General features: G+C 43.9%; 1 protein-coding gene across 3 annotated transcripts in view; it reads left to right on the plus strand.

The window, feature by feature from the left end:
• Positions 1-25,188, plus strand: part of PRDM16 (PR/SET domain 16) — a 637,493-nt gene that overhangs the window by 227,574 nt on the left and 384,731 nt on the right. For all 3 annotated transcript variants that reach the window (XM_067472770.1, XM_067472771.1, XM_067472773.1), the window contains exon 2: positions 2,291-2,640. In XM_067472770.1, coding sequence (XP_067328871.1) covers positions 2,291-2,640 — 350 coding nt within the window. The remainder of the gene's footprint in view (positions 1-2,290; positions 2,641-25,188) is intronic.

Raw genomic sequence — 25,188 nt, forward strand, 5'->3', positions numbered from 1 at the left:
CCAAACTGCACCAGGATGTACAGTAGGTCATGAGAGCTCTGTGTGCCAAGTTTGGTCTTGATCAGTCATTGGATGAGGGTTGCAGTGGTCTTTGAAAGTGAGTCAAAGTACTGCAAGTCCCTCCTCCAAACTGCAGTAGGATGTAGACCCCTTCTTTAGGGCTCCCTTTCACATCTATGATACTATATCTGTAAGTGTGTGTGAATCATATTTATCTATCTATATCTATGGCTGGATGGCTCTTTGTCAGGAGGGCTTTGATTATGTTTTCTTGCCCTGGTGAAGGGAGCTGGACTGGATGGCCTTAAATATTTTCTGTTGGTCGTGGGGGTTCTGTGTGGGAAGTTTGGCCCAATTCTGTCATTGGTGGGGTTCAGAATGCTCTTTGATTGTAGGTGAACTATAAATCCCAGCAACTGCAACTCCCAAACATCAAGGTCTGTTTTCCCCAAACTGTGTTCATATTTGGGCTTATGGAACATTCGTGCCAAGTTTGGTCCAGATCCATCATTGTTTGAGTCCACAGTGCTCTCTGGATGTGGGTGAACTACAACTCCCAAACTCAAGGTCAATGCCCACCAAACCCTTCTAGTGTTTTCTGTTGGACATGGGAGTTCTGTGTGCCAAGTTTGGTTCAATTCCATCATTGGTGGAATTCAGAATCCTCTTTGATTGTAGGTGAACTATAAATCCCAGGAACTATAACTCCCAAATAACAAACTCAATTTTTTGAGTGATGGTCACTCCTTGGGTTAGAAGGTGTCTTGTGTCCAAATTTGGTGTCAATTCCGCCAGTGGTTTTTGAGTTATGTTAATCCCACAAACGAGCATTACATTTTTATTTATATAGATTACTAGCCGTCCCCTGCCACGCATTGCTGTTGCCCAGTCTGTATATATGTGTGTTGTGTGTGTATGTATACGTTTTTCTGTGTGTATATATTTGTATATATGTGTGTTTGCATATATATTGTATATGTGGGTGTATATACATATGTGTGTGTGTGGATATTTGTGTGTTTATATGTGTGTGTATGTATATATGTGTGTGCTTGTCTATATGCATATTTGTGTATATATATGTGTGCATGCATGTGCATATGTACAGGTGTGTGCATGTGTATATGTGCATCTGTTCGCATGTGTATATGTATGTGGGCATTTGTGTATACATATATATGTATATTTGTGTGTGTGTGTGCATATATATATGTGTGTGTATATTTATATGTGTATATATGTGTGCTTGTCTATATGCATATTTGTGTGTATATATTTGTGCAAGTATATGTATATGTATAGATGTGTGCATGTGTATTTGTATATGTGTATGTTTGTATGTATGTGGGCATTTGTGTATACATATATATGTGTATGTATATATGTATATCTGTGTGTGCTTGTGCATATATATACATGTGTGTATATATGTGTGTTTGCATATATACTGTATATGTGGGTGTATATATGTGTGTGTGTGTGGGTATATATTTGTGTGTTTATAGGTGTGTATGTATATTGTGTATATGTGTGTGCTTGTCTATATACATAATTGTGTATATATGTGTGTGCATATATGTGTATATGTACAGGTGTGTGCATGTGTATATGTGCATCTGTTTGCACGTGTATATGTATGTGGGCATTTGTGTATACATATATATGTGTATGTATATATGTATATATGTGTGTGCTTGTGCATATATATACGTGTGTGTGTATATATGTGTGTTTGCATATATACTGTATATGTGGGTGTATATATGTGTGTGTGTATGGGTATATATTTGTGTCTTTATATGTGTATATATGTGTGCTTGTCTATATGCATATTTGTGTGTATATATTTGTGCATGTATATCTATATGTATACGTGTGTGCATGTGTATGTGTATATGTGTATGTATGTATGTGGGCATTTGTATATACATATGTGTATGTATATATGTATATTTGTGTGTGCTTGTGCATATATTATATATATGAGTGTGTGTGTATGAATGTGGTGGCAGGTGTATATGTATATGAGCATATGTGTATTTGTATATATGGTGTATTGGGGGGGGGTTAAGTCTGTTCTGCTGGGGTTTTGTGTGTGTGTGTGTGTTTTTTTTAGGGGTGAGGGACACTCATTGGTCTGTTAGGAGTGTTGTGTCCAAATTTGGTGTCAATTCGTGCTTTTTGAGTTATGTTAATCCCACAAACGAACATTACATTTTAAATTTATATAGATTATTATTAATGTTCCTTATTAATCATGTTTACTTTTCTGCTTTTCCTTCTCCTAAAGGTGACAACGAGATTGTGAATAACATGTATGAAACCGAGGTGGACCTCCTAGCCGGCGAGAGCGCAGAAGAGGAGACCGAGGACAGCATCATGTCCCCCATCCCCGTTGGGCCGCCCTCGCCTTTCCCCACGGGCGAGGACTTCGACCCCAAAGAAGGCTCCCCCTACGAAGCCCCCGTCTACATTCCCGATGACATTCCGATCCCTACAGACTTTGAACTGAGGGAGTCCTCCATTCCGGGAGCCGGGCTGGGCATTTGGACCAAAAAGAAGATAGAGGCTGGGGAGAGACTGGGGCCTTGCGTGGCTTTCCCTGGAACGGCACTGAAGGACGCCAACTTCGGGTGGGAGGTAAGTCTGCGGTCACTGCGTCCATTTTGGTCGAGCGGCAATAATGTCCAAGAGAATGGCCTGTGCTGAATCGTAGCAAATTCTGGTCTGTAGAGGTCCATATGAGATAGATTTACTGTTGTCAAAGTCTCGTGGTGATTCTGGATTGTAATTTAATCTTCCTGTTCCGTCTCCCAGGAGCCTGATTTGCCTTACTTTAAAGTTGCTTGAGGTTGCTTCCTCTTGCATTTTTCTCCCAGGGCTGCTGCAGCTTTGCAAGAGCCCTAAAGGTTAATAGTATCAGAGTCTCTTTGCAACTATTGGCTTAGAGAGCAGCTCTTTGAGTTTAGGGACCGCCTTTTCTCCCAGGGAAAGATCCCCATTTTAGATTCTCCCCTGCCTTTTTAGTTTGAGGAAAGACTTCAGACGTGCTGATGGCTAGGCAGTTAGCTCTGGGGAAACCATTGCAAAAACTATACATTATAGATAAGTATTAAGCTATATTGAGTTTTGGAGTTGGGTGCCATCTCTATGCAGATGACACACAACTCTACTACTCTTTCCCACCTAACTCCAAGGAAGCCCCTCGAGTGCTAGACGAGTGTCTGACCGCTGTACCTGTGTGGATGAGGACAAACAAGCTGAAGATTAATCCCGACAAGACAGAGGTCCTCTTGGTAGATCGTAAACCAGACCGGAGTATAAGGTGGCAACCTATGCTGGACGGGGTTGCACTCCCCCTGAAGTCACAGATCTGCAGTTTGGGGGTCCTCCTGAATTCTTCACTTACGTTTGAGGCTCAGGCGTCGGTGGTGGCCGGGAGGGCCTTTGCACAACTAAGTCTTGTGCGCCAACTGCGACTGTACCTCGGGAAGGCGGATCTGGCCAAGGTGGTCCATGCCTTAGTCACCTCTAGACTGGACTACTGCAGTGCACTCTAAGTGGGGCTGCCCTTGAAAACGGCCCGGAAATTTCAGATGATCCAACGGGCGGCAGCCAGGTTGTTAACTGGGGCTCCTGTTCAAGGAGCTTCACTGGCTGTCATTCATCTACCGGACCCAATTCAAGGTGCAGGTTCTTACCTACAAAGCCCTGAACGGTTTGGGACCCGCCTACCTGCGTGATCGCATCTCTGTATATGAACCCACACCATCCCTTCGATCATCCGGGGAGGCCCTGCTCTCAATCCCACCAGCTTCGCAGGCGTGATTGGTGGGGACGAGAGAGAGGGCCTTTTCAGTGGTGGCCCCTTGACTCTGGAACTCACTCCCTAAAGACATCAGGTCTGCTCGTATTATTATTATTATTATTATTATTATTATTATTATTATTTAGATAGCATATTGTGTATTGAGCTGTATTGAGATATTATAGACAGATAAGCTTAATTGAGAAAATTGAGTTATATAGTGGCAGTCTTTAGGAGGAGCTTGAAGACGTGGCTGTTCCAGTGTGCCTTCCCAGAATAATGATCCCAGAACACTTTGTCCTCCAAAGCACTTTACATTTCTTTAGGTCTGCTCATATGCCCTTCCACAAACACCAGTATCACCTTTTGTTCATATCCCAGCATTATTTCCAATTTTAACCTAACATTTGGCCTTCCCACTGTTTTTAACTATGTGTTGTTTTATTGATAATGTTGTTTCTTATTGTCTATGTGTTTTTAATTGTTTGTATTGTTGTTATTATTGTTTGTATTATTGTGTTTTGGCTCGGCCTCATGTAAGCTGCACTGAGTCCCTTGGGGAGATGGTAGCAGGGTACAAATAAAGTGTAATAATAATAATAATAATAATTATTATTATTATATAGTATATTGTGTATTGAGCTGAATTGAGATATTATAGACAGATAAGCTTAATTGAGAAGATTGGGTTATATAGTTATAGAGAGAGAGTCTTGACTGCTTTGTCTCCAGAACTAACCTTAAGTTATAGATAGAGAAAAAAACCCTGCTTTTTTTCTAAACCACAACAGCTTAAGGTTAGGGTGTTAAGATTCCAGGATCTTATCTGCCATCTGGAGAAAGGGTTACCTCTGTAACTAAAGAAAAGAAAGAATATTTTTGTAGTTTTATCTATTGACTGTTTAATGTATTGTCGAAGGCTTTCATGGCCGGAATCACTGGGTTGTTGTAGGTTTTTTCGGGCTATATGGCCATGGTCTAGAGGCATTATCTCCTGACATTTCGCCTGCATCTATGGCAAGCATCCTCAGAGGTATTGACTGTTTGTTTGCAACTTTGATGAACTGTGCCAAGTCTTCAAGGACTTTGAATAAAGAAATATCCTTTTTTTGATGTTTAAGACCAGTAATAGTCTCAGTTGCTGAGTATCTCAAGCTTCTCAATATAGACACCTGCAGTTCGCTCAGACATAGAGAGAAGCACATCACAGTTTTATTTTTTATATCGTCTGGGCGGACGGCACACTTCCATTGTGAAGGCTGATGTGTCTACAGCTACTTTGTACTTGCTTATTTGTGTTATGGGAACCTAGTTCTTGCAAATAGTGCAACTGTATTATTTTACTACAAAGAAAAGCCTCCTATGGAAGAGATGACATTGGTCGGTGTGTTTTGGTTCTTTTTATCACTTTGGGCAACTGGTATTGGGTCACGCTGCTGCTCATAAGTTACTCTGCTGTACCTTTACGAGGAGGGTCTTTTGGGTTTTTTAATTGGGTTTTGATTCAGAGAAAGAGTAAACATCGAAAGTGGGGGGAACAATTTCCAAATAGGAAAATTCAGAAGGAGAAAAGTAGGAAGGAAGGAGGCAAAAGTTTATGAGTTCCTCCCCACAAACAATCTGCTCCATCCCTGTCTCATCCGGAGTTTCGGGGTACGATGTCACCTGTACGCAGATGATGTCCAACTCTGTCACTCCTTTCCACCTTCTACTAAGGAGGCTGTCCAGGTCCTGAACCAGTGCTTGGCCGCTCTGACGGTCTGGATGAGGACGAACAAATTGAAATTGAATCCAGACAAGACAGAGGTACTCCTGGTCAGTCGTAAGGCCGAACAGGGCATAGGGTTACGGCCTGTGTTAGACGGGGTTACACTTCCTTGAAGACACAGGTTCGCAGCTTGGGTGTGATCTTGGACTCGTTGCTGAGCCTGGAACCTCAGGTTTCAGTGGTGACCAAGGGAGCATTCGCACAGTTAAAACTTGTGTGCCAGCTGCGCCCGTACCTTGGGAAGTCTGACTTGGCCACGGTAGTCCATGCTCTAGTCACATCCCGTATAGACTACTGCAACGCTCTCTACGTGGGGTTGCCTTTGAAGACTGCTCGGAAGCTTCAAATGGTCCAACGATCGGCAGCCAGGATGCTAACAGGAGCGGCACTCAGGGAGCATACAACTCCTCTGTTGCACCAGCTCCACTGTCTGCCAATTTGCTACCGAGCACAATTCAAAGTGCTGGCATTGGCCTATAAAGCCCTAAATGGTTCTGGCCCGACTTACCTGTCCGAACGCATCTCCTCCTATGAACCAGTTAGGATGTTAAGATCGTCTGGGGAGGCCCTGCTCTCGGTCCCGCCGGCCTCACAAGTGCGCCTGGCGGGGACGAGAGATAGGGCCTTCTCAGCGGTGGCCCCCCGGCTGTGGAATGCTCTCCCTGCAGATATTAGATCGGCCCCCTCCTTGCTGGTATTCCGGAGGAAATTGAAGACCTGGATGTTTAAACAGGCATTTGGCTAAGCAGTGTGACTGATTGGTTATTGGAACACGGAATAATGGATAACGAGATTGGATACTGATTCTAGTGATGAGACCTGATGGATTTATTTATTTATTTATTTATTTTATTTACTTTGCTTGTATACCGCAGTTTCTCAGCCCGTAGGCAACTCAACGCGGTTCACAACAAGAGCAAAAAAGTCAATCCAACAGGCATAAAAAATTTAAAAACCATTAAACAACATAATATACAGTAGGGCTGGGCGGTTTCATTTCGTTAATTCGTAATTCGTTAATAATTCGTTAATTTTTTAATTACAAAACGATAACGAACCATTCTGGAGCAATTTTTTAAAAAAACGAATTTTTAAACACGTTTTGTAAATGCTTCGTATTTCGTTATTGTATTCGTTTCGTTATTGTTCTGAGGTCGTTTCGTTATTATTTCCGCATGTCTGGGGCAAGTTCTTTGTTTAATTAGTGAAAAAAAATTATAATATCACACCAACAGTCAAGAACAGAGGGAGAGGGAAGCTTCAGAAGTTTTTGGAGGTTTTTTTAGCGTATTTCGCGGTCGCGTCCGCCATTAACGAATCGATTCGTTATTGTTTCGGAAATCGATTCGTTAATGTTTTGTAATTTTTTTCACATTTACGAAATTTCGTAAATATCGAACTTTTTAAAAGGAAAATTTTGTAATTATTTTAAATATCGAAACAAAAAAAAACCCCAAATGCAAATCGATTTTAGAAACAAATTTTTCCGTTGTTACCCAGGCCTAATATACAAGGTAATAACACATCAATATCAACACATTAACGTCTTGTAACTAGAATCATGATCCAATTTGTCGTCTAATTTCAATATCCTATATTCATCATGTACAAATGCACCGTTTATCCGAATGCCTGTTCAAACAGCCAGGTTTTTAGTTTCCTTCGAAATACCATTAACGAAGGGGCTGATCTGATGTCCAAGGGAAGGGCGTTCCACAGCCGAGGGGCCACCACAGAGAAGGCCCTGTCCCTCGTCCCCGCCAGCCGTGCTTGTGATGCAGGCGGGATCGAGAGCAGGGCCTCCCCAGAAGATCTTAGAGTCCTGGTGGGTTCATAGACAGAGATATGTTCGGATAGGTAGCTTGGGCCAGAACCGTTTAGGGCTTTAAAGGCCAACGCCAGCACTTTGAATTGAGCCCGGTAGCAGTGGAGCTGATGCAGCCGGGGAGTTGTATGCTCCCTGCGCTTCGCTCCTGTTAATATCATTGCTCCTGTCCTCTGGAGTCTTGGCTCTCCCTCCTAATTTGGTGTCATCTGCAAACTTGATGATCCTGCCTTCGAACCCTTCATCTAAGTCATTAATAAAGATGTTGAACATGGTTCTAATCAGTCAATTGGAAGAAGAAAAGACTCTATCAATAGAGTAAGGTTACCTTGATCATATCATGCAGAGATAGTCCAGTAGCTGGGAAAGAAAGAAAAGTTAGAGCGATGGAGGCATTACTTTTTGACTCACTCTTGTACCTATAGATTTGCACAAACAGATGCATTCCTGTGTTGTCAAAGGCTGTTTAGCCATGACCGGAAAACATACAACAACCTAGATGCATTCCTGCCGACTCCTAGGGTAACATGCAAGGGTCAGTCCGTTCTAGACTTAGAAAAGTTACTCTTCTCTTCATGGGAGGATTCCTAAAAGGCATTGCATGGAAAACGCATTCTATGTTTCCTTGCATGTGTGGCTCGTTCTGTTTTTAGATTTGCATTCCTGCTGTAAATTCGGCTTCTCCGCTGCCTTGCCAGATTGGTCAGACTGTGCTGGAAGGCTGGCGGATTTCCTATTTATATGGCCAAATGTGCTGATTTCCATGGGGACTGCATTTGTCAGGCATTGGCTCAAATGCAACAAGACCAGTGGCATTCCCGACAATTTGCTGATTTATCCCTGGGATGAGTGACACTGAAGCAAACTTGGCCACAGTTTGAATGTTATGCAGAAATGGCTTTCTTTGGACATTATCTCATGGTTCTAAGCTCAGAATCAGAGTCAGATGATCCAGGCCAATCTCCTAATACCAGACCTGAGCCTAATTTGGTATCTTCACAGAAGAGAGGATGCACTGGAACGGAGAGCAAGTCTTTCGTTCTTTCTCTAGTCCAATGTGGGCTAGGCAAAGCTACAGTGAGGTGGATCTGTAATTGGTTAAGTGGACGAACCTAGAGGGTGATTCTCCCCAATGCTTCCTCATCATCTTGGAAAGAAGTAATGAGTGGAGTGCCATCCACAGGGTCCCGTCCTGGTCCCGATTGTGTTCAACATCTTTATTGATGACTTAGACCAGGAGTCCTCAAACTATGGCTCGTGGGCCACTTCCGGCCCACCAAGGGCACTTATCCAGCCCGCGGAGGAGGAGCACCCCCCCCCCCACAGTGCCCCTCCCTTGACTGGCTCGCGAGGTGCTTTACGTGCGAGTAGGCTGTACGGTGCTACTCCTCCCTTGGCTGGCTCATGCTATCCGTCAGCCAGCCAAGGATGGGAGAAAGAACTCTTGTCTGTTGGAGGTAGGGATGAATGTTTCAATTGGCCACCTTGATTACCATTTCATAGCCTGACAGTTTTTAGGGAGAATCCTTTGTTGAGAGGTGATTAGCTGGCCCTGATTGTTTCTTGTCTGGAGCTCCCCTGTGTTTGAGTGTTGTTCTTTATTTACAGTTATAATTTTACACAAAATCTTCACAAAAGAAAGAAGATTCCGTCTGAACATGAGGAAGAACTTCCTGACTGTGAGAACCGTTCAGCAGTGGAACTCTCTGCCCCGGAGTGTGGTGGAGGCTCCTTCTTTGGAAGCTTTTAAACAGAGGCTGGATGGCCATCTGTTGGGGGTGCTTTGAATGCAATTTTCTTGCTTCTTGGCAGAATGGGGTTGGACTGGATGGCCCATGAGGTCTCTTCCAACTCTATGATTCTATTATTTTATCTGTCTTTCCATCTTGGGGCCAGGGAAATGTTTCCAGGAATAGTCTGGATGGTGTGACTCCCAAGTCCTTGGTTGTGCTGGAGTGAGATGTCTTCTTTCTTGGAGCTTTCCATGGTGCTGGAACCAGTAGCTTCTGTTCCTGTTTCGCCTTGTTGGTACCTCCCATCGAGGGATCACACAGCCCTAGAATAATAGAATCCTACACTTGGAAGACAGCCCAAGGCCAATCTGGTCCAACCCCCTCCCATGTAGAAAAACACAATCCAAGCCCTCCCAATAGATAGCCATCCAACCTCTGCTGAAAACCCTCCAGAGAAGAAGACACACTGAACTCTGTAGCAGCATAGTCCACTGACAATCACATCTTTGAATCAGGATGTTCCTCCTAATGTTTAGACCACTGGTTCTCAACCTTCCTAATGCTGTGACCCCTTAATACAGTTCCTCATGTTGTGGTGACCCCCAACCATAACCCTAACATTATGAATTGCCATGTAAATAATGATTTGCAGGATGTATTTTCATTCACTGGAGCAAATTTGGCACAAATACGCAGCATGCCCAAATTTGAATACTGGTGGGATTGGCGGGAGGATTGATTTTGCCATTTGGGAGTTGTAGTTGCTGGGATTTATAGTTAACCTGTAAACAAAGAGCATTCTAAACCCCACCAACAATGGAATTGAACCAAAGTTGGCACACAGAACTCCCATGAGCAACAGAAAACACTGGAAAGGTTTGGTAGACATTGACCTTGAGTTTGAGAGTTGTAGTTCACTTACAATCAAAGAGCATTCTGAACTCCACCAATGATGGAATTGAACCAAAATTGGCACACAGGACTCCCCTGACCAACAGAAAACACTAGAAGGGTTTGGTGGGCATAGACCTTGAGTTTGGGAGTTGAAGTTCGCCTACATCCAGAGAGCACTCTAGACTCCAACAATGATGGATCTGGACCAAACTTGGCACGGATACTCCATATGCCCAAATGTGAATACTTGTGGGGTTTGGGGCAAATAGACCTTGAGATTTGGGAGTTGTACTTGCTGGGATTTATAGTTCACCTACAATCAAGAAGCATTCTGAACCCCCAACAATGATAGAATTGGGCCAAACTTCCCACACAGAGACCCCCATGACCAACAGAAAATACTGTTTTCTGATGGTCCTTGGCGACCCCTCTGAAACCACTTCGCGACCCCTCCAGGGGTCCCGACCCCCAGGTTGAGAAACACTGGTTTAGACAGAATCTCTTTACCTGCAGTTTGAATCCATGGCTCCGTTGTGTCCTAGCCTTCAGAGCAGCAGAAACCAAGTTTGCCTTCTCAGCGATGGAACAGTTTCCTTCTCAGCCTTCTTTCCTCCAAGCTACAATAATCTATTATTATTACTAGCCGTCCCCTGCTACACGTTGCTGTGGCCCACATGGGGGCTCTGTGTGGGAGGTTTGGCCCAATTCTATCGTTTATGGAGTTCAGAATGCTCTGTGATTGTAGGTGTACTATAAATCCCAGCAACTACAACTCCCAAATGTCAAGATTCTATTTTCCCCAAACTCCACCAGCGTTCACATTTGGGCATATTGGGTATTCGTGTAGAGTTTGGTCCAGATCCATCTTTGTTTGGGTCCTCAGTGCTCTCTGGATGTAGGTGAACTACAACTCCAAAACCAAAGGACACTGCCCACCAAACCCTTCCAGTATTTTCTATTGATCATGGGAGAACTATATGCCAAGTTTGGTTCAAATCAATTGTTGGTGGAGTTCAGAATGCTCTTTGATTGTAAGTGAACTATAAATCCCAGCAATTGCAATTCCCAAATGTCAAGGTCTATTTTCCCCAAACTCCGCCAGTGTTCATATTTGGTCATATTGAATATTCGTGTAGAGTTTGGTCCAGATCCATCGTTGTTTGAGTCCTCAGTGCTCCCTGGATGGAGGTGAACTACAGCTCCAGAACTCAAGGTCAATGCTCACCAAACCCTTCCAATAATTTTTGTTGGTCATGGAAGTTCTGTGTGCCAAGTTTGGTTCAATTCCATTGTTGGTGGGGTTCAGAATGCTCTTTGATTGTAGGTGAACTATAAATCCCAGCAACTGCAATTCCCAAATGTCAAGGTCAAACTCCACCAGTGTTCCTTCCCTCCCTCTTTCTCTCCTTTCCTCCTTCTCCATCTCTTTCCTTCCTTCGCTTGCTCCTTCCATCCTCCCTTCTGTCTTTCCTTCTTTCCTTCCCTCCCTCTCTCTCATTCTCCCTTCTCTACCTCTTTCCCTTCTTCCTTCACTCCCTCTTTCCTTCCTTTCCTTTTTTTCTTTCATTCTCTCCTTCCTTCCTTCTCCACCCCTTTCTTTCCTTCACCCTTTTCTTTTTCTCTTTCATCCCTTCCTTTGCTCTTTCCTTCCATGCTTCCTCCTCTTCCTTCCTTCCTTCTCCGCCCCTTTCTTTCCTTCCCCCTTCCTTTTCCTCTTTCCTTCCTTCCTTTGCTCTTTACTTCCATGCTTCCTTCTTTCCTTCCTTCCATCTTTCTTTCTCCCCTTCCTTCCCCTCCCTCTTCCCTTTTTTCTGTATTGTCATTTATCTTTTTGTCATTTATCTTTTGGGGGGTTTTAAGTCCTTTCCACTGTTTTTTTTGAGGGGTTATGAGTAATGGTCACTCATTGGTCTGTTAGGGGTGTAGTGTCAACTTTGGTGTCAATTTGTCCAGCGGTTTTTGAGTTAGGTTAATCCCACAAACAATGAGTGATGGTCACTCATTGGTGTGTTAGGGGTATAGTGTCCAACTTTGGTGTCAATTTGTCCAGTGGTTTTTGAGTTAGGTTACTCCCACAAACAATGAGTGATGGTCACTCATTGGTCTGTTAGGGGTGTAGTGTCCAACTTTGGTGTCAATTTGTCCAGTGGTTTTTGAGTTAGGTTAATCCCACAAACAATGAGTGATGGTCACTCATTGGTCTGTTAGGGGTGTAGTGTCCAACTTTGGTTTCAATTTGTCCAGCGGTTTTTGAGTTAGGTTAATCCCACAAACAATGAGTGATGGTCACTCATTGGTCTGTTAGGGGTGTAGTGTCCAACTTTGGTGTCAATTTGTCCAGTGGTTTTTGAGTTAGGTTACTCCCACAAACAATGAGTGATGGTCACTCATTGGTCTGTTAGGGGTGTAGTGTCCAACTTTGGTGTCAATTTGTCCAGTGGTTTTTGAGTTAGGTTAATCCCACAAACAATGAGTGATGGTCACTCATTGGTCTGTTAGGGGTGTAATGTCCAACTTTGGTTTCAATTTGTCCAGCGGTTTTTGAGTTAGGTTAATCCCACAAACAATGAGTGATGGTCACTCATTGGTCTGTTAGGGGTGTAGTGTCCAACTTTGGTTTCAATTTGTCCAGCGGTTTTTGAGTTAGGTTAATCCCACAAACAATGAGTGATGGTCACTCATTGGTCTGTTAGGGGTGTAGTGTCCAACTTTGGTGTCAATTTGTCCAGTGGTTTTTGAGTTAGGTTAATCCCACAAACAATGAGTGATGGTCACTCATTGGTCTGTTAGGGGTGTAGTGTCCAACTTTGGTGTCAATTTGTCCAGCGGTTTTTGAGTTAGGTTAATCCCACAAACAATGAGTGATGGTCACTCATTGGTCTGTTAGGGGTGTAGTGTCCAACTTTGGTGTCAATTTGTCCAGTGGTTTTTGAGTTAGGTTACTCCCACAAACAATGAGTGATGGTCACTCATTGGTCTGTTAGGGGTGTAGTGTCCAACTTTGGTGTCAATTTGTCCAGCGGTTTTTGAGTTAGGTTAATCCCACAAACAATGAGTGATGGTCACTCATTGGTCTGTTAGGGGTGTAGTGTCCAACTTTGGTGTCAATTTGTCCAGCGGTTTTTGAGTTAGGTTAATCCCACAAACAATGAGTGATGGTCACTCATTGGTCTGTTAGGGGTGTAGTGTCCAACTTTGGTGTCAATTTGTCCAGCGGTTTTTGAGTTAGGTTAATCCCACAAACAATGAGTGATGGTCACTCATTGCTCTGTTAGGGGTGTAGTGTCCAACTTTGGTTTCAATTTGTCCAGCGGTTTTTGAGTTAGGTTAATCCCACAAACAATGAGTGATGGTCACTCATTGGTCTGTTAGGGGTGTAGTGTCCAACTTTGGTGTCAATTTGTCCAGCGGTTTTTGAGTTAGGTTAATCCCACAAACAATGAGTGATGGTCACTCATTGGTCTGTTAGGGGTGTAGTGTCCAACTTTGGTGTCAATTTGTCCAGCGGTTTTTGAGTTAGGTAAATCCCACAAACAATGAGTGATGGTCACTCATTGGTCTGTTAGGGGTGTAGTGTCCAACTTTGGTGTCAATTTGTCCAGCGGTTTTTGAGTTAGGTTAATCCCACAAACAATGAGTGATGGTCACTCATTGGTCTGTTAGGGGTGTAGTGTCCAACTTTGGTGTCAATTTGTCCAGCGGTTTTTGAGTTAGGTTAATCCCACAAACAAACATTACATTTTAATTTATATAGATCACCGAAACTCTTGATGATCCCTGCCATAGATGTGGGACAAACATCAGGAGATAATGCTTCCGGAGCATGACCATACCGCCCGGAAAACTCACAGCAACCTATCACCAAAGGGTTTTCCCCGCTATCTCCGTTGTTGATTTTGCAATCCAAGATGGGCAAAGAGGTCACTTTTTGCCTTCTTTTGGCAAAAAGTCCGGAACTATGTTTGGGAAAGGTTGGAAACATGGGTATATAAGGAACTGGGATGGGGCCGAGGGGAGCGAGCAAAGAATGAAAGGATGACGAAGAATGCCACTGTGATATTTCTCTATTTATTTCCATAAGGGGTAATAACTCATCCGTAACTCCGGCGAGAGGGCACTTCCCTTAAAATAGAACACTCTGATTCACAAGCAGAAATGGGAAATAAATGTTTTCTTTTCGTCTTCGAGAGACATCTATGAATACCAGCCGCTGGACTGGTATTTTATCATCCCTATTAAAAACAAAACGGGGAGGGAAAACCAAGAATAGTCCGTTTGTGACCGCGGGGCATGAAAAATAGCCTTTTCCTCCTTGTCAGAAAAGCATTGCCAGAAGACAGGGCCCGGTTTGCTTTCCCTGGAATGTTATCCTTCCTATGAATACAATCGTCTGTTACTCTCCCCATCTCTTCCTCTTCCCATGTTCTCTCGTGGAGATGCTTTGGTTGTTGTTTCTTTCTACGGCTTTTACGAGTGAAAAGATCAATATATCCAGGTACGAGGGTTGAATGAAAAGTAATGCCTCCAACTGCATTTGATTTTCATAAATCAAACGCAGAAATAATCCTTAGAATGTGCTCTTTAACTACTAGGCCTGGGTAACAACGCAAAAATTTGTTTCTAAAATCGATTTGTAATTGGGTTTTTTTTTGTTTCGATATTTAAAATAATTACAAAACTTTCCCAAAACATTTTGTAAAGATGGCGCCCTTTTTTTCCCCAATATTTTTAAAATATTTTTAAAATTTAATTATTAATTTAGTAGAATAGGGATTAATTATTATTAATTATTATTAAGGAGGGAAGGCAGGCACTCACTCTGGCGGGCCCTCTCGCTCGCCGCTCGCTCGCCCCTCTCGCTCGCCACTCGCTCGCCCCTCTCGCTCCAGCAGACAAGAGTTCTTCCTCCCACCCTGAACATTATTCCACAGATATATCAACCCCACTTGCCTAGTTTCCAACAGACCTCACAACCTCTGAGGATGCCTGCATTAGATGTGGGTGAAATGTCAGGAGAGAGTGCTTCCGCCCCTCTCGCTCGCCGCTCGCTCGCCCCTCTCGCTCGCCGCTCGCTCGCCCCTCTCGCTCGCCGCTCGCTATTATTATTAATAGGCAATGCTAAGCAAGCTGGCCAATTGCAACATTCAGGCAGGAAGCAGCCAGACCATGAAGCTGCAAGGCCATTCAATGCTCATCAAGCTGGCCAGCTGCAACATTCACGCTTGCCTCCAGCAGACAAGAGTTCTTCCTCCCACCCTGAACATTATTCCACAGATATATCAACCCCACTTGCCTAGTTTCCAACAGACCTCACAACCTCTGAGGATGCCTGCCATAGATGTGGGTGAAATGTCAGGAGAGAGTGCTTCCGCCCCTCTCACTCGCCGCTCGCTCGCCCCTCTCGCTCACCCCTCTCAGCAAGCATCGGCAGGCGGCCATCTTACGTATTTCCGAAATGGACGGAAATACAAAATTTTTTGGCGCCTGCCGTTTCGATATTTAAAAACACTTCCAGGTTAAAAAAAATGTTTTGTAATCGTTTCGTAATTCAAAAATTAACGAATTTTTAAACGAATTACGAATTAACGAAACGAATTGACCAGCCCTATTAACTACCACTATTCGCTTTCCCACATTATTTATTTACTTACTGTATTTGTATTTCTCAGCCAATCGGCGATTCAAGGCGGTTTCCAACAAATCAGTATACATAAAAACATAATACCAATTAAAACATCACAACAGCAATAATCACCAGACAATTAGATACATTTCTCTCAACGATGAGCAAGTTTTCTGAAGTCGTCACTGTGCCGTCGCGCCTGGGGGCTATAACTCTTACTGAAAGAGGCATGGACTTGACATCTTTCCCCCAGGGGATTGCTTTTTTCCCTCCTTTAAGAAATCTGGAACTCCCAAGGACAGGGGCGGCTCATCCATTACACAAAGTAAGCGGTTGCAGTACACTTTTTTTGCCAGGGGTGCAGAGGTGCCTCTGTAAATGCCCCTCGATCACCACTTGAGGAATGCCCCTCAGCTCACAACAGCCCTAGCAGTCTGGGGGGAGCCTTGGCTTCCTTGCCTCACTGCCGGGCGATCCTCTTCCCGAAGGGGCCGGGCCCTTGAGCCTCGCCTAGCCCCTCTCGTTCCTGTTCCACTCGGCCGTCGGGTGCGCGCGCAGAGCCGGCGCTCAATCGTTCTCTGCGTTCGATCCCTTCCCCATGCCAGGCTCCCTTTCTCAAGCCCTCAGCACTCCACCCGCCTCGCGCTCCTCTCCTCTCCCCAATCCGTGGGTGGGCCAAGGGGCGAAGCTGCTGCGCCGTACTTGCTCCCTTGCCTGGCCCGCTTCGGGTCCGGAGGCATATCTGAAGACGCACCAAAAGTCACCTCTTCTCCTGACTTTCTCCTCAGCCATTGGGACCGAGAGAGAGAGAGAGAGAGAGAGAGAGGTGGAAATGCCCGCCTTTCCTGAAGGTAGGCGCAAAAACAAAGGAGGGAGCGGAGGTGGGAGATGCCTTCGGCCGGAGGGTCTCTCTCTCTCTCTCTCTCTCTCTCTGTCCCAATGGCTGAGGAGAAAGTCAGAAGAGGCGACTTTTGATGTATAGTTCACCTACAATCAAAGAGCATTCTGAACTCCACCAATGATGGAATTGAACCAACTATGGCACACAGAACTCCCACGACAAACAGAAAATATATATCAATGATTGGGTGATTGGGGGGGGGGGGGGTGTGTGCCAAAATACTGTTTGCTTATTTTTGAAAATTATCTAGGGCTGCCTCCACCCAAGGACCAAAACACTGTAGATAACTCAAAATAGGTTTTATTGTTCACAAAGAGTTATCCCTTTAAGGCAATAAGCTGGAAGTTTCAAAGGGGTAAAGGAAAATATACATTACAGTCTCTGGTTGTCTTGGGTCTAAGGAGTTTTGCAGCTGAGAAGTAGGCTTGGGCGGTTTCATTCGTTAATTTCGTAATTCGTTATTAATTCGTATTTAAATTAGCTTACGATCCAATATTGAGCCATGCAGGAATAGTGTGAGGAGTAAATTAGATTCGAAACAATTTTTTCAATTTATTTCGTAATTATTTTGTAATTATTTTGTAATTATTTTGTAATTATTTCGTAATTATTTTCGCATGCCTGGTGCAAGTTTTATAGTTGTTGTGTGTTTTATCACACCAACAGTCAACAACAGAGGGAGAGGGAAGCTTCAGAAGTTCCCCCTGTCCCATTTGGAGGTTTTTTTTAGCATATTGTGCAATCGCGTCCACCATTAACGAATCGATTCGTAATTATACAACATTTCGAATATTTCGAAATTTTTAAAAGTAAAATTTCAGAATTATTTAAAAAAACAAAACGCAAGGGCCCCCTAAAAACGAAACGAGTTTAGAACCAAATTTTTCCGTGGTTACCCAAGCGTACTGAGAAGCTTTTCCAGGTCCCTCTTTCTCAATTGCTGTGAATATCGGAATAATCACAACCTCAATTCCAATGGCCTATATTTTGAAGGCCTTCCTCTGGTGCCAAAGAACTGGTTTGAAGGCGCTTGAGACTTCTCAATGTTGTCCAGGTTGATCTAAACATGAAGCATAAGTCTCAAGGGTAAGAACCTCAGAATTGGTGCTGAAAGGTAACTTAATCAAGGGCTTCAGAGCCGAGTCTCTCTCTCATGTTCATCTGATAGAAAGTTTGATGGTGGAATGGAAAAGAAAACACTGTCCTGCTCTCTAGGAAGAGGTGGCGTCAAACAATTGAGCAGGAGGAGCAATTCAACTACTGCAAATAACATTGATTGACAGCTATAAATAACCAATCAATCCAACTATACATTTACAGGGTAAAAAGGCAAAATCAGGCATGATACAACAGTTCAAATCTTTGCAAATTAAAGTTCTACATATAGGTGGTGTCACTCGTGCTGTCACAGTCACAGAAGAAGTTGACACTCTGTTTCCGCAACCAGCCTCTCACAATCCTCTCATCCTAGGTACTCATCGTACACAGATGTTCCGATAGCCAAGCAAAGCAATAATGTGATCCACATGTTCTTGTCAAATGCCGATTATGCTTGAAATTTCTCTCTGAGTAAAACGACGATCGTCCTGAATCAATCTGTCAACCTTTTGCTTGTGAAACTTGGGGGTTGCTGTCACAGGACGCCCAACTCTTTGTTTGCCACGCAAGTCAGATGTTCCCAACTCAACATCTTTAAACTTACTCACCCAACAACTTGCAGTACTCACATCAACACGATCACCATAAACAGCTTACATTCTCTGATTAATCTCCTTTGGGGTGACACCAGACAATTGGATACATTTCTGCCAACCATGGACAAGTTTTCTGAAGCCGTCACAGAAGAAGTTGACACTCTGTTTCTGCAACCAGCATCTCACAGTTCTCTCATCCTGGGTACCCATCGTACGCAGATCTTCCAATAGCCAAGCAAAGCAATAATGTGACCCATACATTCTTGTGAAATGCCAATTATGCTTGAAATTTCTCTCTGAGCGATACGACGATCATCCTGAATCAATCTGTCAATCTTTTGCTTGTGAAACTTGGTGGTTGCTGTCACAGGACGTCCGACTCTTTTGCCACGCAAGCCCGATGTTCCCACCTCAACATTTTTCAACTTACTCGCCCAACGATGCGCAGTACTCACATCAACACAATCACCATAAACAGCTTGCATTCTCTGATGAATCTTCTTTGGGGTAACACCTTCTGCTGTCAAGAATTCAACTCAATTGACTGACCGTCTGCACAGGGTTCCATACTTCACACTTTAACAACACAACCTTTCAATGCTAAGTCTTCCTGCCAAAATGGAACTGTACGGGAGAGTCTACTGAACAAACTAGTACCTGTCGCATACCAGTACTGCCATCTGTTGAGGAGTTACGAAGGTGGAGACATTACTTTTCATTCAGCCCTCATAGTTGGTTTCCTAGGGATGCTGAGCAACCAACCGTAGGAAGAGTGTCTTGAGATACCACTCTTCCTGTGATGCTTTCCCCTCGGTCTGTAGAGGGTTTAAGGAAATAACTTAACATACTACTCTTTCTTTGATGCTTTCCTTTGGTCTGCAGAGGAGACCTGGATTTAAAGGAAGGTCTTAAGAGCAAAGAGCACACAGCAGTTCTCCACGCATCGCATGCTCCCAAAAAGCAGAGGAGGAGCCGGGATCGGCTAGCACTTGCTTTCGTGTCGGGCAGGTTTTCGTACCGGGAGGGCCCTTCTCATTACGTGCTCCTGAAGTTACCAAAGATACCAAAGGAAAACAGATTCGCGTGCAAGTCTAAAAAACACTCAAGACATTTTTCTATGTACAAACCGAGCAAGAGAATTTCAAGAGACCATTTGGATCTATTTCTAGTTTTAGTATGTCGACGTTTTTCAGAGATTTGTCCCACCAGGAATGCAACATTCCTTTCCAAATTCCCTTCCTGCAAAATGTGGTTGCAAATGGATGGGATGAGAATTATCCCATCCATTTATTATGACTGACTGGCTCACTTGCACCCATCAACAAGTATTGACTCTTGAGGGTTTCTCACTGCGTTGCCTTGGCTTCCGAGGCTCTACCTCGCCATAATCTTGCTGGAGGATTTGGAGAGAGGGACACTCGTTCTGCAACGAGAGGAGGCCGGCTTTCTTCCAACCCTTTTTTTTATCTGATTAGTCAGCAGCATGTTTCTCCCCTTTGAGATAATGCCCGGGTAAAGAAAACCTTGGGTTTAATTGCACATCTTATTGTGTCGTCCCCGTTCAATCATGTTCGAAAAATACCTGCCCGTTCCGACTGCCTCCCCCCAACTTCCCTTTTTTCCCATTTAGATCTTACTAAAGTCCATTCTACCTTATCAGCAGAGTAATTTCGCCAGCAGAGCTTAAAATTTCTGCCATTTAGGTCTGGGCCATTGTCTGTCGCAGCTGCAGTCAAGATAAACCCTCACCCAGAACAAAGTTGGCATGACCTTTTACAAGCGGAATCTGCCTTGTTTCCCTCCAGACTAATTTATCAGCCTTCATTTCGAGGCTAGATTCTCAGCAGAGGCCTCAAAGAACATTACCGAGAGCATGAATGAACAGGGGGATTAAGACCCTTGGCGTCTTCCCCCCGCCCCGCCACTTTCCCCCCTTCTTCTTCTTCTTCTTTCTTTCCATCAGACACCTTCTGGACTTACTGAGATGTAAGCTGTAAATGACCGTAAGTTGGGAACTGCCTTCAACTTGGGAAGCGGAGAGTAGACATCGACAAAGAAGCGGGCCAAGTGCATCGGACAAAAGTGCAACGGAGCTGTTTCTTCCCCCATCCCAAATTCACAAAGTGCAAAGGGATTTCCCAATTGCTCCAAGAAGATCTTGACTATTTGGGCAGGTCTTCGAATTCTCTTCTAAAGGTGCATCTACATCAGTGGTTCTCAACCTGTGTAAACTACAGAAGCGTTCCATAACATTATTTTATTTATTTTATTTATTTCTCGTACTTCTACCCCACCCTTCTCAACCCCCGAGGGGGGGGGGGACTCAGGGCGGCTTACAAAAAGGCACAATTCGATGCCGGCATAACAACAAAGTAAAAAATAAAACATATAAACTAGGCCTGGGTAACAACGGAAAAATTTGTTTCTAAAATCAATTCGTTTTTGGGGTTTTTTTGCATTTCGATATTTAAAAGAATTCTGAAATTTTCCTTTAAAAAAGTTCGATATTTACGAAATTTCGTAAATGGTAAAAAAATACAAAACAATAACGAAACAATAACGAATCGATTCGTTAATGGTGGTCGCGATCGCGCAATATGCTAAAAAAACTTCTGAAGCTTCCCTCTCCCTCTGTTGTTGACTGTTGGTGTGATATTATAATTTTTTTTCACTAATTAAACAAAAAACAACTATAAAACTTGCCCCAGACATGCGGAAATAATAACGAAACAACCTCAAACCAATAATGAAACAAATACATAACGAAATACGAAGCATTTACGAAATGAATTGAAAAATTCGTTTCGTTTTTAAGTTGCTCCAGAATGGTTCGTTATTGCTTCGTTAACAAAAAAATAACGAATTTTTAACGAATTACGAATTAACGAAACGAAACCGCCCAGCCCTAATATAAACAGTAATTAAAACAATTAAAACAATCCATTATACATCACAATCCCTAAAAACAATCTAGTACTCAACGTTTACCAGCTCAGAGTCCGCAAATTAAAATTCCACATTGTCCAATCCATCAATTCTAGTCGTCGCTTGTCCCTTATCTATCCGCCAGATTACCCGAAGGCCTGGTCCCAAATCCATGTTTTTAATTTCCTTCTAAAGGAGAGGAGGGATGTCGATGACCTAATTTCCCCGGGAAGTGAGTTCCACAGGTGAGGGGCCACCACCGAGAAGGCCCTGCTCCTTGTCCTCACCAATCTCACTTGTGATAGAAGTGGGGTCGAGGGCAGTGCCTCCCCAGAAGATCTTAAACTCTGAGGCGGGACGTAGAAGGAGATGCGTTCGGACAGATACGCTGGGCTGGAACCGTATAGGGTTTTGTAGGTCAAAACCAGCACTTTGAATTGTGCTCGGAATTGGATCGACAGCCAGTGGAGCTGACATAACAGGGGAGTGGTATGCTCCCTGTATGATGCTCCGGTGAGTAATCTAGCTGCCGCCCACTTGACTAATTAAAGTTTCCAAACAGTCTTCAAAGGCAACCCCACGTAGAGTGCATTGCAGTAATCTATTCGGGATGTAACAAGAGCGTGGACCACTGTGGCCAGATCAGACTTTCCAAGGTACGGGCGCAACTGGCGCACAAGTTTTAATTGTGCAAAAGCTCTCCTGGCCACCGCCGAGACCTGTGATTCCAGGCTCAGCAATGAATCCAGGATCACTCCCAAGCTGCGAACCTGCGTCTTCAGGGGGAGTGTAACCCCGTCCAGCACAGGCTGTAACCCTATACCCTGTTCGGCCTTATGACTGACCAGTAGGACCTCTGTCTTGTCTGGATTCAGTTTCAATGTGTTAGCTCTCATCCAGTCCGACACAGCAGCCAAGCACTGCTTCAACGTTTGGACAGCCTTCTTGATAACAGGTGGGCAGGAGTGACAGATCTGGACATCATCTGCATAGAGCCATAACCGTTAAAGCGATGTCTAATTGCATTCATCCTACAGTGTAGATGCATCCCAAGACATCAAAGTCAAGGAAAGGTTGCCGCAGAGTCTCAGACTACAGCATTGTCATGACTCCTTAGAAGTCATGCCATAAAGGTGAATAGCATTGAATGAAACATGCAGAATAATCACAGGATGTCTTAAACCTACACCTTGTCGCAACTCAGGATAGATTCACCTTGCTCAGAGCACCACCACACACCAAGGCTGTGGATTTTTGTAGTTTATTGAAGGAAAAGTAAAGTCATAGACATAAAAATAAGGTTGCGAAAGTTCAATAGTAGGCTTGGGTAACCACGGAAAAATTTGGTTCTAAACTCGTTTCGTTAAAGAATTCCGAAATTTTCCTTTAAAAAGGTTCAAAATATACGAAATTTCGTAAAATTACGAATCGATTCGTTAATGGCGGACGCGATTGCGCAATATGCTAAAAAACCCTCCAAATGGGACAGGGGGAACTTCTGAAGCTTCCCTCTCCCTCTGTTGTTGACTGTTGGTGTGATAAAACAAACAACAACTATAAAACTTGCACCAGACATACGGAAATAATTACGAAACAATTTCGAAACAATTACGGTTTGCTACCGGGCTCAATTCAAAGTGCTGGCGTTGGCCTTTAAAGCCCTAAACGGTTCTGGCCCAACCTACCTATCTGAACGTATCTTGGCCTATCAGCCCACCAGGACCCTAAGATCTTCTGGGGAGGCCTTGCTCTCTATCCCGCCTGCTTCACAGGTGCGGCTGGCGGGGACGAGAGACAGGGCCTTTTCTGTGGTGGCCCCTCGGCTCTGAAACGCCCTTCCCATGGAGGTAAGATCAGCCTCCTCGCTGATGGTATTCCGAAGAAGTCTAAAAACTTGGATGTTCAAGCAGGCATTTGGTTAATTCGGTGCAATGAATGTGTTGATTACGGATTGGTAATATGGATGATGAAATTGGACCAGGATTTTAGTTAGGAGATGAATTGGATTGTGATTTACGTGTAATATTGTGTATTACGTTTTTATGGTTTTAATTGTATACTGTGCACTGTATATTTTGTTGTAAACCGCGTTGAGTCGCCAGTTAGGCTGAGAAACGGCGGTATACAAGGACAGTAAATAAATAAATAAATAAATAACGAAACAATTACGAAACAATTACGTAACAATACGAAATAAATTGGAAAAATTGTTTCGATTTTTAATTACTCCTCACAGTCGTCCCGCATGGCTCAATATTGGATCGTAAGCTAATTTAAATACGAATTAATAACGAATTACGAAATTAACGACCGAAACCACCCAAGCCTATTCAATAGCCAGAACAGGGTCTGTTGCGCCAACTCCACTGGCTACCGATCTGCTACCGGGCTGAATTCAAAGTGCTGGCGTTGGCCTTTAAAACCCTAAACGGTTCCGGCCCAAGACACCTATCTGACCGCATCTCTGCCTATGAACCCACCAGGAGTTTGAGATCTTCCAGGGAGACCCTGCTCTCGATCCCGCCTGCTCCTCAAGCTCGGCTGGCGGGGACGAGAGATAGGGCCTTCTCGGTGGTGGCTCCTCGGCTGTGGAACGCCCTTCCTACGGACATTAGACTAGCACCATCTCTAATGGTATTCCGCAAAAAGGTGAAGACCTGGATGTTTGTGCAGGCGTTTGAGTAATTTAGTGCAATCTGGTAATGGAACATAGGAATGGAACAATGGACGATGAACCTGGACTACGCTTGGATGATGAGAAGATTGGGTACGGTGGTTTTTTGTAATAATTGTGCATTGTCATTGCTTATTGGTAATTTATGGATAATGTGTTAAGTCAATTGTTATATGTTGTATGGAACCACTGCTGTTTCTACTGTTTTTACTGTTTGTGAACCGCCGTGAGTCGCCTTCGGGCTTGAGATACAGTGGTATAGAAGCAAAGTAAATAAATAAATAAATAAATGCAAAGGCAGAGTTCCCAAGGTCCGAAGGCAAATAACATGAAGTATAATCCACAAGCATTGGTCAAACAAGAATCCATGGCAGCATGACAAAGTCCTCAAAAACCAGGATCAAAACCAAAGTCCCAAAGAGCCAAAAGCTTCCCCCAAAAGCCGAGGTAATTCCAGAGAAGTTAACAGGGTGTTAGCAAAGTTGCACTGACAAAGGGTTGACTTCAACCAGATTGTTAAATATTCTTTCCTAGCATGAAAGCATTGCGTTGACCCCGAACCTCCTGTTTGTTAGCAAGCCGAGCACTTCGGCGTACTCTTAATTGCAAAAGGTCCAAGAGCGTGGAACACTGTTGCCAGATCAGACGTCTCATGGTACGGGTGCTTCAATATTTCCATCTACTCCTCTCTTCTGTGGGCTAAATATACCCAATTGGGTCAAACTCGGATTCTGCCATCTTGGTCACCTTCTGGACACATCCCAGCTTCTTGTGTTCTCTTGTGTTCTCCTCACAGTCGTCCCGCATGGCTCAATATTGGATCGTAAGCTAATTTAAATACGTATTAATAACGAATTACGAAATTAACGACCGAAACCACCCAAGCCTATTCAATAGCCAGAACAGGGTTCAAGAATCTCTGGGTTGGCAATTGAGGCAGAATCGGGTGCTATAAGGGTGCAATGGGAAAGACGCCAAAATGATGGCACGATTGCAACAAAGAGTGATTTATTTTGCAAAGTCTTTCTCCTCCCTTCCTTTCTTTCCACCATGTAGATGACTTCAAAACAAGACTGTCCCAAGGAGTGTGCAGTGCCTCTCAGAAACTCTGCCCTCCTTGACGTGGTTTTGTGAAAGCCCACTCTGCTCATTAAAAACGAAGCACAGCTGCGGTGCACTCGAAAGCTAAGCTCCTTTCCGTCCGTTTCCTGGGAAACTGGACCTCGGCCAAAGATAACCTGTCCTATTTAGTACAAGTATCTCCATTTTGGCCTGACGTTTCCCTGTGAGTGGCCCTCTCCTCTTCTCCTCTTCTTTCCTTTCTTCTGCTCTGTCTTCTGTTT

The sequence above is a fragment of the Anolis sagrei genome, chromosome 13, assembly GCF_037176765.1.
Source record: "Anolis sagrei isolate rAnoSag1 chromosome 13, rAnoSag1.mat, whole genome shotgun sequence".
Classification (NCBI taxonomy): Eukaryota; Metazoa; Chordata; class Lepidosauria; order Squamata; family Dactyloidae; genus Anolis; species Anolis sagrei.